The 15,181-nt window shown below is 39.6% G+C and overlaps 1 protein-coding gene across 1 annotated transcript; it reads left to right on the top strand.

Moving 5' to 3' along the window:
• The first annotated feature begins 411 nt into the window (after nt 1–411).
• Nucleotides 412–13,834, top strand: ZNF200 (zinc finger protein 200). Its single transcript, XM_033101737.1, has 5 exons — nt 412–601; nt 1,363–1,687; nt 2,323–2,414; nt 2,727–2,847; nt 10,800–13,834. The coding sequence occupies exons 2-5, from the start codon at nt 1,441–1,443 to the stop codon at nt 11,522–11,524; spliced, it is 1,185 nt and encodes a 394-aa protein (XP_032957628.1). The 5' UTR covers nt 412–601; nt 1,363–1,440; the 3' UTR covers nt 11,525–13,834.
• Nucleotides 13,835–15,181: the final 1,347 nt, after the last annotated feature.

Raw genomic sequence — 15,181 nt, 5'->3', positions numbered from 1 at the left:
CTTGAACCATTCCGGATGCTGCCGCGACTACTGCGGCCTCCTGAGGCCAACCTTCCGGTCCCAGAAACGACCCGTTTCCGGTCGATTCCCCTGCCCAGCCCCGCCCCAACCACGGCCTTGGCGGCGACCCATTGGCTATTTGGAGCCGAACTACATTTCCCAAAAGCCTCCGGAGTTAGCACGTACCTGGAGTGGTGCCAGCATGTCATGGAGGGCTGGAGCCAGCCTTCTGTTTTCCATCTTCCCAGCAGACTCACAGAGAGAGCGGTTGCCACCAACCGGCCTCCCCCCCGCCCTAAGAGTTCCGCCGGCCAGCCTGGAGCCTCGCCTTCTCAAGCGCATACTGCCCGCTCCGAGCAGGGAGACCAAGCTATCGCACCGGAAACGAGGCACCGGGCGTGATGTCACAGCTGCTGAGGTGCCCGGCCTCCCAGAAGGCACCGCGTCTCTGCCGTGCTCTGCTACTGACGGCGGCCTGTGAGGACACTTGGAAGGGCGAGGGGAGGGGTCGGTCTCCCACGCCTAGTTTCCCGTTCGTCCCGGAGCCTGGGTCTCTGGGCTGCCCTCACCGAACGCCCAGGTGTGACAGAGCCTCCGAAAGGTGAGGTGCTCTGAGAGGGCGGAAACCAGGCTGTGGAAGCCTCTGGGGAGCGGGGCGTGTTCCGTTGGTGGAGGACTGTGGCCCGGATAGAGAGCCGGCAGCGCTCCCCAAGCAATGCCCACGCTGGGCTTTGCGGTCAAGGTAGCCCTTGACCGGGGGGAGAGGTTCTAGAGTGAGCCAGGCTCGTTGGGCCCTACTGGGATGTGCCTTGCCGCTTTCAACAGGGCTTTCTCAGCATAAAAAAGTCAGCAGGCCACATGTGGACACCTCAATGCGTCCTTGCGTTGGCTTCTTGAGTTATCAACTGCCCCGATCCCCCAAGGGCATCCGAGGGACCTGCGGTCAAATTCAGTAGCCAAGTTAACTAACTTCTAAGCAGATGCCCTCGGTATTGGGCCCCAGGTTTCCTGGCTTCAAGCCCATTGCTCTTTCTACCAGCTTGAGTTAAACAGCTCTTCCCAGTGAAGTTTGCACTTACAGTTTTCAGGAGCATGGCCTTTGGTCTGCTGGCTGCCTTTGCTCCCTTCCATTTGGCCTTTGAAATTTGGATATCCTTTGACTTTCATTCTCAGGATCTTCCTTTCAGGCCTTGTTAAGAGTATCCCATTTAGGGATCTTCTGTTTTAGTTGCGAGTTCCTTACCGCACCTTATCTTTTCCTTCTGACTTAGATCTCATGTGGTCTCACTACCCAAGCCACATGGGAGTGTAGGCATGCCCGGCCTTATCTTGTGGGTAACGCACGATTTCTCTTGTCTGCAGCTTTCTGACAGATTTCTTCAGTAAGAGGTGGCTTTCGAAGCTCTGCAGAAACGAGTGTGGTGTGTGATTCAAGGTACAATGGCTGCAAAAGTGTTTCCTATGTCCTCAAAGCCAAAGCAGTCTTTTATACTGAGAGTTCCTCCAAACTCCAAGCTGGGCCAAGACCTACTTCGAGATGCTACTAGCGGGCCCAAGACCATCCACCAGCTGGTTCTGGAGCACTTCCTCACCTTCTTGCCCAAGCCAGGCCTGGCCCAGCCCAGTAAGAAAGTCAAGGAGACCTTGGTTATCATGAAGGATGTGAGCTCAAACTTTCAGAACAGAGGTAAGAACACTCTTCTGTTTCACTAGAAGAGAAAGGGGTGGGGTGGGGGGGAGGGCGTATGCTGAGTGATAGGCTTCCGTGCTAGTAATGAATTCCAGTTAGAATGATGGGTATTGAGAGTAGGAATTGATTCTAGTAAGTAAACATTGGGGAGAGGAAGTATATTTTTCTCAAGCTGGAGCTTGAGTTGTTTGGTGGGTGTGTATAAGGCTATAAAATAAATAATGTCTTTTCTGTAGAGTCACTTTTCTACAAACATTCTGGGAGGGGGGGTAGAGGATATCTTTTTAGGATAAATAAATGTGGATGGATTATTGATTTCACTTTATGTAGAATTTTGGAAATTTTGTGCTTGCCGTGGGCATCTTCAGACGTTATCTTCCACCAATCTCCCTTTTAGTAGAAATGGGAATTTTAAAAGGTACTTAGGGGAATCATTCTTTTCATAATAAGGAGACCCTGATAATCGGTTCAAGACCCTGTGGTTTATGGCTTGATCTCTGACTGGGCTCATAGGAGCTGAAAAGGCCATGCGCTGCCTATAGAAGGAGGATACCCTGGCCTCAGCGTGTGGGTAGAGTCTCCACATTAGAGTCACTGACTTTTCAGTTAACTACAGCTTCCTCTTTCTCCAGTGCATCCTCGTCCCTTAGTGAAGCTTCTGACCAGAGAAGGCATCCAGCAAAAACAGGAGACAGGGTCTCTGTGTTTGAAAGCTGAGCCTGAGGTGGGTTTGGTTTTCCCATTCACTATTTGAGTGCATCACTTTCTCTGCTCTTGCTGGTCTCCCACTCAGCCAATCTTTGTATAAAAACACTTTGGGGAGTCAGCAAAGAGAGTGGGCTTGTTCCTCACTGCCTCCTTGGATGTTTTTCTTCTGCTTTTCCTCTGGCTTCTCTGTGCTTGGCTTTCCTGTCTGGCTGCATCTGTGTGGGACTTACAGATCCCTTCCCTGATTTTTGGGTTTCAGTCTTTCTGATCAGCAGGGCTGTCAAGGAACCTCTGTAACTAAGAGAAAGAGGGCCTGTTGTTCTTTCAGGAGCTGGTGGTCTTTGAGGATTTAAATGTATTTCACTCCCAAGAAGAATGTGTGAGCCTGGATCCTACTCAACAGCCCACCTCAGAGAAGGAAGACAGTGTTGGGGAGATGATGTTACTAGGTAAGAAATCAAGTCCCTTGTGTGTTCAGATTGAATGCTACAGGAAAAGCATGTTCTTCTACTTCATCTCAGACTTTTTCGAGACGCCATTCACACCAGTTAAGCACATATTCACACACGTTTAGTTTTTGTCTTATCCCATGTGGCAGAGCTGTAGGTGGCCATTTTCTCTCTGTCTTGGGGGCATCAGGGCTGATAGGGGACTTCTCTTGGTAAGCAAGACCTGCAGCTAATGTACTAATACCAAATATTCAAACAGATAGAAAATACAGGCAGACCGTTTCTGAATCCATTTTCTGGATCCAGTGCTATTCTCCCAACAGGTGTATTTTAAATTAGTGTTTTCATTGGACATATGACAAACTCTCTTAAGTTTTTTTTCTTGATGTTCAATAACTGTAAAGCCTACTAGTATAAGTGAAAATAGTATATCCCACTATTGATAGAAATAATATCTAGCATTCACTAAGCACTTGTGTGCCATTATGTGCTAGGCTCTAGTCTAAGTACTTGGCATGCATTTATTATGTAATTCTCAGAATAGTACTGTAGGGTATAGATTTATTACTGTTTTACAGATGATGGAACTGAAGCAGAGAAAAGTTAAGAAATTTGCCAAATTTGCTACCCACACAGCAGTAGGTAGTAGAGTAGGGATTTGGGCTTTGGGAATCTTAACATCAGAGCTTTCAGTCTTGGCCCAGAGCTGCACTGCCTCCTTGCTGAATTTCTCATCATTTTGTCAGTGAATTTCCTATATGGTTAGTGCACGGGGCCTTTTTCATTTGTACTCACTTCCCAGTAATGGTTAACAAGTATCCTCAGTGCTACATATGAACTTATCTAGCAGCAGCTTCTCCATAAGCTGCTTAGAAATGCTTCAGCTTTTCATTAGAAGAACACTATTACCCTAGAGTCAGGAGCCCTCAAAAACTGTTTTGCTGAGTGCCTAATACTTTTTTACCTTGACTTCAGGGCTGTTTGCTTTTGAGGCTGAAGTTGAGAGAGTGGGTTTTGTGAGTTGTCTGCAGTGACAAAAATCCATGTCTATTGAACTCTAGTTTTCGTAAACTATATAGTCAGAGGAGTGGTACATAATAGGCTTGGTTTAATTTCCCACAGATTATTCTGTTATATTTTCTTTATTTTAGGGAAAAGTATAAACAGGTAAGATTTATTACAGAGTTTTTCCTGAGTCTTGGGCAAAGCTAGCATTTATATTGAGTGACTGGTTGGTGGGTATGTGGCCAACTCCAGGAAGACTTTAGCCATGAACCTTGAGGCGCTGAGACCCAATGCTTGCCTCCCCTCCTCCTCCCTTGCCCATACCCTGAATCTGACAATTTAAGCTTAAAGTCAAACACTAAACAGCAAAGGTAGACACGTATTTTTTGTTTTTAAAGTTTAGAGTCATTCACCAACATTTAATAAATGCCACTTTTTTTTTTTACACAGGCAGGGCTGGGTTCTGGAGTTCATTAAAAAGATACTATTGCTCAATTCCTGCACTCCAGAAGTTTCCAATATGTTTTGTAAGATAAGTCATTCATATAAAAAGATAAGCAGTGTGAAACCATTATAACTATATAAAGAGATATTGATGAGGTTGAGACAGGATTTGAACCCAGGAGCAGACTTTGGAAGAAGATGGATTTTATTTATCCTGTTGTGGAAATAAAATCAGATTATCCTCTGGGCACTTGGACATTGGGGATTCGAGGTCAGATGTAAGGTCAGAAGAGATTTGGGAGTCAACATACAGCAGATAGTTAAAATAGTAACATTTGGTCAATTTGCAGAGGGAAAAGTATAAGGAAATAAACCTCGCGGGGACAGAAATTAAAGGAGAGCCCTTGAAAGAGGACGGCAGAATGTGTGTCTTAATCCAAATGAACCACATGAAAACAACTGGAAATGTAGAACACTTAAATTCTCAGTGAGATAGTCCTTACGGCTGTATCTACCATCTACTGTGATAAGAGAATATACCTTTACAAGATTGATGCACATTGACTACATACTTGGCAACAAAGAATGACTTGAGATTCCAAAGAGTAGAAAATAACACAATAGGCTCTGTCACAATATAGCTAGAAATTAATAATGACATAAGAAATAAAAAAAGGTTCCACCCAGAAATTTTAAAAATTATTAAGTAACCTTGGGTCAAAGTGGAAATACAAATTAAAGTTACATTTTTCTAGAAAACTCTATGTATCAGAATCTATGCTATAACCTAAAGTGGTACTCAAGAAAATTCATGTCTGTAAAATCATGTACCATGTTTCCCCAAAAACTAAGACCTAACCAGAAAATAAGCCCTAGCATGATTTTTCAGAATGACATCCCCTGAGCATAATAAACCCTAAAGTGTCTTTTGGAGCAAAAATTACTATAAGACCCAGTCTTAATGTCAGGGAAACACATTATGTTAACTTAGAAAAATGAAAGTAATTAAGCCTCTAACTCAAAGTTAGGAAAACAACAAGTAAAGGAAAACAAAAAATAAATAGTAAATTAGAAATCAATAAGTTAAAAAATAGAAAAAAAACAGAGGAATAAATTAAAAGATTTAAAAACAAATAAATAAAACCATTTTCCACTGAGGAAATTGAAATTGTCAAAAACTAGCCCCCACCCAAGAAAAAGGACCACCCTCAGTTTCACAGAAAATTCTCGTAAATCTTTAAAAAATAGATAATTCAAATGCTTTGAAAAATTCCAGAGTACAGAAAAAGAAAACGTCCAAATTCTTTTTATGAAATTAGTGTAACAAAAATAGCACAACCTGATTAAAAAAACTGCAATGACCAAGTAAGATTTATTCCAGTAATGCAAAAATAATTTAATACTAGAAAGTCTATTAATATAATCCATCTTATAATAAAAGAGAAAAATCCTACATTATCATAGTTACTAAAAAGGTATTTGACAAAATACAAACCTCTTTTTCATAAAAATACTTAACGAAGTAGTACTTAATAGATACTTCCCTAATGGGGTATTTAAGTAACTTTTCAGCCAGCATCATCTTAATGGGAAGTATTTGGAGGTATTCCCACTTAAATTAGGAATACAACGATGAAGCCCACTATCGCTATTACTGTGCTTAATACTATGTTTCAGGTATTAGCCAGTGCAGTAAATAGAAAGAAATTAGATGTGTAAGAATTGTGTAGCTAGAAAACCCTAGAGAAGGTGAAAACTTATTACAAATAATAAGAGCATACAGTATGGCAATGGGATGTAAAATTTTTACAGTACATGGAAATCATTAGCTTTCATATATGCAGACACAATCATTTAGAAGATATAAAGTAGAAACAAAAAAGATTAAACACCTAGAAATAAACTTAAGAAATGTGTAAAAACTATGAGGAAAACTTTAAAACACTTTAAAGGACACAGAAGTAGACTTGACTAAATGGAAAGAAATACCATAAAAATGTCAGTTCTCCCCAAGTTGGATTTTTTTTCCCCTGGAACTAGACAATCTGATGACAAATTCAAATGGAAAAATAAATACAAGTAACCAGGAAAGTTGAAAAGAAGAGCAGTGGGGCAGGAGGGGTTTGTCGATTGGCCAAAAATAACTCTCCAGAAAATCCACCAAAAGAAGGGTTTATTCGGGAAAAGAAGAAGAAACGAGGTCACCCCAGCAGTGTGTCAATACACACTTCCGACTGGCACTCCAACAGGCCGCCCACATGCAAAAAGCCCTGATTCCAAGATGGCTTTTCTCCCCCTTCCCCATCCCCTCCCCGGAAGTTACCACAAAGTTTAACAGGAAGTTAGGACTAGAGAGTTAATAAAGGGGCCTAGCTTCACCCCATAGTCCTCCCAGCTCTATGGTTAAGCATCTTAAGATACCAGTTCACTTTTATCAAGTTCTTCTCATATCAGGTGTTAAAGCAGCCTCTAAATCTAAATCCTGTGTCATGAAAATAGTGTAGTATTAGCATGTGACTAGACAGACCAATGGAATGGAATAGAAAGATCAGAAATAGCCTCAAATACACTGGGGATTTAGTTTGTGATAAAGTCAGGGTCTACAGTCAGCAAGGTAAAGAGGAACTTTGTGATAAACGTTGTCAGCACAATCCAGATAATAGCAATAGCACACATTTAAAATAATGTACAAAATATTCATTGTGGTATTGTTTATAAAAACACAAGGTTGAAAATAATCCAGGTATCTCTGCAGGGTTGAATATGGTAGCCATTAGGTGAATCACACCTTACTTTGCACACCAAGAAAAACTCCAAATGAATCATAGATTTTAAATGTTTTTAAGAAATACCATTAAAGCATGATTAGAGAATATGGGTGAATTCCTTTATAACAATGGGAAAGGAAGGCTTTTCTAATTAAGGCTCAAAAGTCTGATAGTCTCAAAAGAAAAGATCAATAAATACATAAAAGTAAAAAATACACACACAGACACAATGCAATGCAATACATCGGGAGAAATACGTATAACTATCAGACAAAAGCCTAATCTTTCTAATTTATAAAATGCTCCTAGAAATACAGAAGAGAAAGTTCAGTAGATTCACTTAGAAATACAATATACCCTTAAACACATGAAAACATGTCCAGCCCTACTCATAATTAGAAATGCGAATTAAACCTCTACCGAGTTACCTAGGTTTTTAACCTCAGATTTATAGAAATCAGAAACATAACAACATATTGATGGTGAGGTTGCTGGAAAACAGCCATATTGCTGGTGAGCATGCAGTATAGTACAGTCCCTATGAATGGGAATCTGTAATTACCATGGATTTTATTTTCACAGCAGGAAATAAAATGAGATTATCCTCTGGGCACTTGGACATTGGGAATTGAAGATATAAGGATATAGAGATTTGGGAGTCATCAGCATACAGCTGATTGTTGAAATAGTAACATTTGGTCAGTTACAGATGCATTAACACTGATCTAGCAGTCCCACTTCTGGGAATCTGACCTACATATTATAGCAACAGCACATGTTTAAAATAATGTATAGACAAGGTTATTCATTGTGGTATTGTTTGTAAAAACACAAGGTTAAAAACAATCCAGGTGTCTCTGCAGGGTTGAATACAGTGTGTCCACACATCATACCATGATAATCTCTATGTACTGGAATATAAGGATTGAAATAAGCAGAAATATACATTGTATACTATCTTTTAAGTAAGAAAGGGGGAGAAAAAAATGTATTGCCTAAAGAAATAATGGAAGACTAAAAAGAAACTAATAAAAACTGTTACCTGTCTGGGGGATGAATAGAATGGATGAGGACAGGGATTGGAGTAATACTTCTCATTGTACACGTTTTTATTTTTTTATTTGAAAAATTGGTATATTAAAGGAATGTAAAATATATTTATTGACACTTTCAGGAAAATAAAAATCATAAGTTTCAATGAATTGTCCTCAAAACATTTAGCCCTTTAATATAACCTAACATTTATAATAATTCATAAAACACTGGAGAGAACATAAAACACTTAAAACTGAGAACAAAATAAAGAAACCTGCTATCACTATTAATATCATTAACTAGGTTTTCTAAATCAAGAAGGTAAGAAAAAGGGGTTAAGAAGAATAAATTGGAAAGTGAGGGAACCCTTTTAGTACTTAGTACAAACCCTGATTTGTACTTAGAAAATCTAAAAGGATCAACTAAAATATATTTAATAGTTTTAAAGTAGGTAGATAGGAAATAACTATATAACTATCAATAGCATTCTTAAATAAAACAATGAAAGTTCTCATTCAGAATGGCTACAAAATAGGAGTCAACGAGATGTTTTATTGGTAAATATAAGATTGTTAAATATTGGAGAGACACCAGTCTAAATGGGAAAACTAACATCATGTAAAGATACATTGCCATTAATCTCCCTCAAAACACTTCCCCACCCCCCGCTTCAGACACACTTATCCTATCATTCTTGCCACTTGCTGAAGCAGTTCTGGAAGTCCTCTTTCATGAGTGTCTTTAGTTGCGCTGTCACGGCTGCCTCAATGTCCTGAATCATTTTGACTTTGGGGAAGAGCCAGAAGTTGCACAGTGCCAGATTGGTGAATTAGGTAGAGGAGGACACACCGTAATGTTTTTATTTGGCAGAAACTGCCATACCAAAAGCAATGTGTGACATGGAGTGTTGTCATGGTAGAGGATGATTTATAGCACACTTTAAAATATACGTTCTCTCAACTGTAGCTCACACCCGACTGACTGCACTGAACAAGTTGAAACTTGTCACACACTTAACTAAGGTTCTACACACCACTTCACATATTGAAGATCCCTGCCTTTCCGTTGGATGGCACTCAGCAGCAGCATTCACTGTATTTTGTGATCACAACGTAAACACTCCATGTCACACATTGCTTCTGGTATGGCAATTTCTGTCAAATTCAAACATTATGGCGTGTCTTCATCCACTTTATTCATTGGATCTGGCATGATGCAACTTCTGGCTCTTCCCCAAAAACAAAATGACCATGAAAGGTAAAAGTTTTGAATCGATTCGGGACATCGAGGCAGCTGCAACAGTGCAACTAAAGACACTCACAAAAGAGGACTTCCAGAACTACTTAAGAAAGTGGCATGAACAATGGAATAAGTGTGTTCGAAGTGAGGGGGGTATTTTAAGGAAGATTATTGGCACTGTGTCTTTTACTGTAATAAATTTTTTTTTATTTGAAAGTTCACCGTATTTTTTGATCACACCTCGTATACCAAGTATTTTTTTGTTTATTTTGTTTTTGTTTTTTATCTTTTGTATTCTCTAGTGAATATTTTAAAATATCTAATGCTGGCAAAATTAGGTAAAATGGTTACCCACATGTTAATGCTTGTATTGAAATTGGTACAGGGCCTTTGGAAAGCATTACAACAGTTCATATTACGAGCTGTGATGAAAACTGGCATATGCTTTGTTCCAGCATTTTCATTATCATAAGGAAATTAAAAGGAATAATTTAAAAGTCCATTAGTGTGAAACTGGTAAATCCAGCAGAGATTCATATTCCGGCTTCAGGGTCAGCCACATGTTTAAGTGGTTGACTTAACCCTTTTTTTATTCCCAGTAAGTTGCCCAGAGTTTAGGGGTCCCTGTCACCCCACCTGTTCACAGCATACTTTGTTACTTAGTCTTTATAATCTGTTATTTTACACAGAGGTTTTTTTGTAAGTATACACAAAAAGTCTGCAAATCATAAGTGTACAGCTCAAATTTTCACAAAATGTACACATCTGTTTAACCACCACCTAAAATTGACGACTCCTAGCACCCCAGAAATTCCTCTTGTCCTCTCTATCCAGTCACTATTTCCCTTCCTCCCCCAAAAAGATCACTATTGACTTCTACCATAGTTTCATTTTACCTGTTGTAGTAATCACTTTAATGCCCAAATAATAATCCATTGTGTGAATATGCTATGCCTTCTGTATTTTTGGTCATTTTAGTTGTTTACAGTTTTTCACTATATAGGATATTATATTATCTATTATTATAATAATATAATATTTAATACTGAGAACCTGTAAGTAACTCACCTTACCATTCATTTGCTAGCCTCCTAAATATTACGAGTGGTACCCTTTAGTATTTATGTCCTTCATCCCCTGGTACTTAGCTCAGTGCTCTACACACAATACAAGGTCAGTATGAGCTTGTTGAGTAAGTAATTGGTGCCTATTCAGAAAACAGACATATGAAGGCTTTTAGTCCCTCTCATTTCATTTTTTTAAAGTAAAAAGAAAACTACTTTCACTGTGGGATATGGAAAGATTTATCAGTCATGTATCCCACCCTCAATAAGTAGAAAAGGAATGTTGATGGAGATTATCTGCCAGTCCTCACATTTGTGACTTTCAAGGTTATTTCATGAGAAATCAGACTTTTCTCACCTGGTATCCAAAGTTAATAAATTCTCTCTGTTTCAACAGTCAATGACAGTAATCCTAAGGGTGAAGATCATAGAGAAAAGTCTTCAGATTGTGATGAAATGGATTGTTCAGTGGTCTCTGAGCCGCCTCCAGATTGCCATAAAGAAAAAAGACTAAACACATCCATTCCAAAGGAAAGGAAAGTGAGAAATCTTTTAGTTACTATTGAAAATGATACTCCACTAGAGGAACTCTCCAAATATGTTGATATCAATGTTATTGCACTTACCCGAAATAGGAGAACAAGAAGATGGTACACATGTCCACTGTGTGGAAAACAGTTTAATGAAAGTTCTTACCTTATTTCCCACCAGAGGACTCACACTGGAGAAAAACCTTATGACTGTAGTCACTGTGGGAAAAGCTTCAATCATAAAACAAACCTTAATAAACATGAACGAATCCATACAGGAGAGAAACCTTACTCATGTTCTCAGTGTGGAAAAAATTTTCGACAGAATTCTCATCGGAGTCGCCATGAAGGAATCCATATAAGGAAGAAGATATTTAAGTGTCCAGAATGTGGGAAAACCTTCCCAGAGAACAAAGAATTTGTGCTTCATCTGCAGAGTCATGTGGCTGAGAGGCCATATGATTGCAAAAAATGTGGAAGAAGATTTGGTCGACTGTCAAACTGTACCCGGCATGAAAAAACCCACTTAGCATGTAAGACCCGAAAGCAGAAATGGGGTCGGGAAAGGTCTGATGGTCCTGCCTCGACCTGAAATGTTTCATAAGGAATTCTGAATTTCCAGGCTGTCTGAAAAGATACAGATATGTGAAAACCTCATAATAGCCAAAACTAGATAAATACCCATCTTGGCTGAAACCTCAAAGTTTTAGAAAATTAACAGAAGAAAACATCCTCAAGGGCTATACCTCGGTTAGCATCTAGGCTTTTTGGACTAAGGAGCTTTCTTTTGTGAACTTACACAACAATGTACAGGTCACAGATCCCTTCCTCGAGAACGGCTTTGAAATGAGTCTGGAGGCTGCTTACCTGCAAGGTGAACAGAGTGACTCTTGTGTACTGAAAGTATATCCATTTTCCCCCCCACATATGAATTCACACTTGAGAAAAGAGAAACAATGCAAAGGTGGTTCCCCTGAAAGAACCAATCTATTGATTGGTTAAGCGAACAGCTTCTATTGGCAATAGGTATAACCTTCAAAGAACACCCTGTTAAAGCTTGAGTGTTAAAAGGGATTGTTTACTTTGGAATGTAGGAAAATATGGCAGTTGAATATCAAAGGCTTACTCTGTCATTTGTATGTGATCTAAACTAACAATTTCAGTAACGTTTGGTATTTATGGTAAAAAGTGACTGTTTTACAGAAATTCCCACAACATAATTTTAAAATGTCTACTTTTCTTACTGTTTCTTGTTCAGCTAGTAATTGCTCAGTCAGCTCTCTCATGCCTTTCCTGTGCCACAGAAGTTCAGATTGCTCAGGCCCAGCCACCCAGCCCCACTACTGGAAAAAGCTCTTCAGAATCTTTCCCTCTGCTGAGCCAAGAAAAAAACTTGCTAGGAAGGAAACCCCAAGAGCCTGAAAAGGAAGAGGAAGACATTGCACGGATCCATGGCTGTTCAAAAACTTTACCATATGCTTAATTCCCCTCTAGGCAGTTATCAGACCTTTGGCAATGGGTGGTCACTACCTCAACAAGCAAAGTTTTATTTTTAGAAATGTCGCCAGTGGCTAGCTCACACTGCCCCTCAAGAGACAGGATTCCAGTGTTTTCATTGTAGTGGATGTTTGTTCTTGTTGGCCTCCCAATATCCAGACTTTCCTGACTTGTCTGCCCAGAGGCCAAGCCAGGGGTGCCTTCATGGGACCGATCCTGTAGTTAGTGATTTTAAGAATTCTTGATCAGTTTTGCTCTTTTTAGGTTTCCAGATTTTTACATTGGTATTTTGATTGGAATAATCTAATCCTATAAACTACTTGGAAAAAATTAACTTTACAAATTTTGTTTCCCATCCAGAAACATGCCTTTTCATTTACTGGAGTCTTCCTTAGTAAGTTTTTCTAATTTTCCTCGAGTAAATATTTTGTTACTGTAAATAGATTTTTTTCATTTTTATAGTTATTGCTGTTATGAGTTATTTTTAATTATATATTTGTGAAACTAGACACCTCACTGAATGTTCTTAATTTTCAATAATTTCTCAGTCCTGTTGTAATTTGTGGTCAAAAATTACACCATCTACAAAATAGTTTTGTTTCTTCATTTCTGCCTATTGCTCTTTTTTGTTATTTTTTAAACATGCAGCCCTAAGCTTCGTTTTGGTACAAAACATTGTATGGTACAGTGTAGGCCTCAGTCCTAACTTTAAAAACAACAAAAACCAGCACATAAAGACCACAGAGAAACTGTCCTTTATCTACTTTGTTTTTCAAGCCTATAGTACCCTTTCAAACCAGGGACAAAACTGGCTGCCAACGTATTCTCTTATTCCTCAAGAAGTCTAGACATGGTCCACTGGGTTATTGCACAGAGGACCTGCCTGCACACCTAGAAAACAAAGGCTGCATGGTGCCAGGCAGTGACCAGAGAAGGTGGGGGTCCCTGGTTCTGCCCTAGTGAGAGATGGTCTCAAAGGCATGTGGATGGGTGATGCTCCCACAACTCAAACTCTCTCCTCACACCTGGGAGGTGCCCTCTGTGTCCCAGGCTTTGGTGTGCACAAGGGCCCATGAGATCAAGGTCATGGGCCCCTAATATTCCAGGAGAGCGGAGCCTGGACAGGTCAGACTTCCCCCTGCCTGCCCCACCACACCTGGGAGGGGCTGGAGGGAAGTGCCCTTCACCCCTGCATTGGAGCACAGGGCTGGGACCTAGGGTCAGCTGCCCCCAAACATGTAAGCACCAGACATGATAAAAATTAGAAATCAATGAAATTAAAAATGGAATCAATAGAGAAAGTCAAAATCAAAAGCTGTTTTTTGAAAAGGTCAATAGAATTGATAAATTACCTCACCAGGATAATCAACAAAAGAGAAGGCACAAATTACAATCAGAAATGAAAAACGGGCCATCACTACAAATCCTATGGACTTTAAAACAATAATAAAGGAATATTGTAAATAGTCCCATCAATTTGATAACCTAGATGAAATGGACCAATTCCTTGAAAGACACAATTTACCAAAACTAACTCAAAAACAATTTAAATAGGCCTGTATTAATTAAGGAAACTGAATAATTAATAACCTTCCAAAATAAAACACTAGGCACAGATGGTTTCACTGGTGAATTCTACAAAACACTTAAGAAATTATGCCAATTTTCTACAATCTCTATCAGAAAATAGAAACAGAAGGAACACTTTCTAACTTGTTCTATCAAGCCAGCATTACCCTAATACCAAAATCAGACAAAGCCATTACAAGAAAGGAAAACTACAGACTAGTATCTCTCATGGACATATGTGCCAAAATCTTCAACAAAATACTAGCAAATTGAATCCAACAGTATATTTAAAAAAATTATACACCATGACCAAATGAAATTTATTCCAGGTATATCAGGCTGCTTCGACATTTGAAAATCAATTATTGTAATCCATCACATCAATGGGCTAAAGAAGAAAAATCATCAGATGTTGAAAAAGAATTTAACAAAATCCAACACCCATTGATGATAAAAGCCCTCAGCAAACTAGGAACAGAGGGGAACTTCTTCAACTTGATAAGGAACATGTATAAAACCTTACAGGGTGGCTGGTTAGCTCAGTTGGTTAGAGCACATGCTCTGAACAAGTTTGCAAGTTCAATTCTCACATGGGCCAATGAGCTGCGCCCTCCACAACTAGATTGAAGACAACCTCTTCAGCTGAGCAACCAGTGGGCGGCCGGATGGCTCAGTTGGTTATAGCGCGTGCTCTGAACAGCAAGGTTGCCAGTTCTATTTCCACCTGGGATGGTGGGCTGTGCCCCACACCCCCTGCAACTAGATTGAAAACAGCAAGTGGACTTGGAGCTGAGCTGCACCCTCCACAACTACACTGAAGGATGACTGGGAGCGGATGGGTCCTGGAAGAACACACTGTTCCCCAATATTCCTCAATAAAAAAAAATGAAAGAAAAAAGCTTATAGCCAACTACCATAATGGTCAGAGACTAGATGCTTTCCCTCTTAAGATCAGGAATAAGGAACAAGATGGCGCCTCTCACCATTCCTGTTCAACACATACTGCAATTTCTATCTAATGCTATAGGACAAGTAAAGGAAATTAAAGGTATACAGATTGGGAAGGAAGAAATAATAATGTCTCTGTTTGCAGATGATATGATTGTAGAAAATCCCAAAGAATACACAAAAACCACAAAATTCCTGAAACTTATAAGCAGGTATAGCAAGCTACAGGAAACAA

The sequence above is a fragment of the Rhinolophus ferrumequinum genome (genome assembly GCF_004115265.2).
Source record: "Rhinolophus ferrumequinum isolate MPI-CBG mRhiFer1 chromosome 15 unlocalized genomic scaffold, mRhiFer1_v1.p scaffold_54_arrow_ctg1_1, whole genome shotgun sequence".
In the NCBI taxonomy this organism is placed as follows: Eukaryota; Metazoa; Chordata; class Mammalia; order Chiroptera; family Rhinolophidae; genus Rhinolophus; species Rhinolophus ferrumequinum.
The sequence above is the reverse complement of the archived record's forward strand: the minus strand, read 5'-3'. Positions and strand labels throughout refer to the sequence as shown.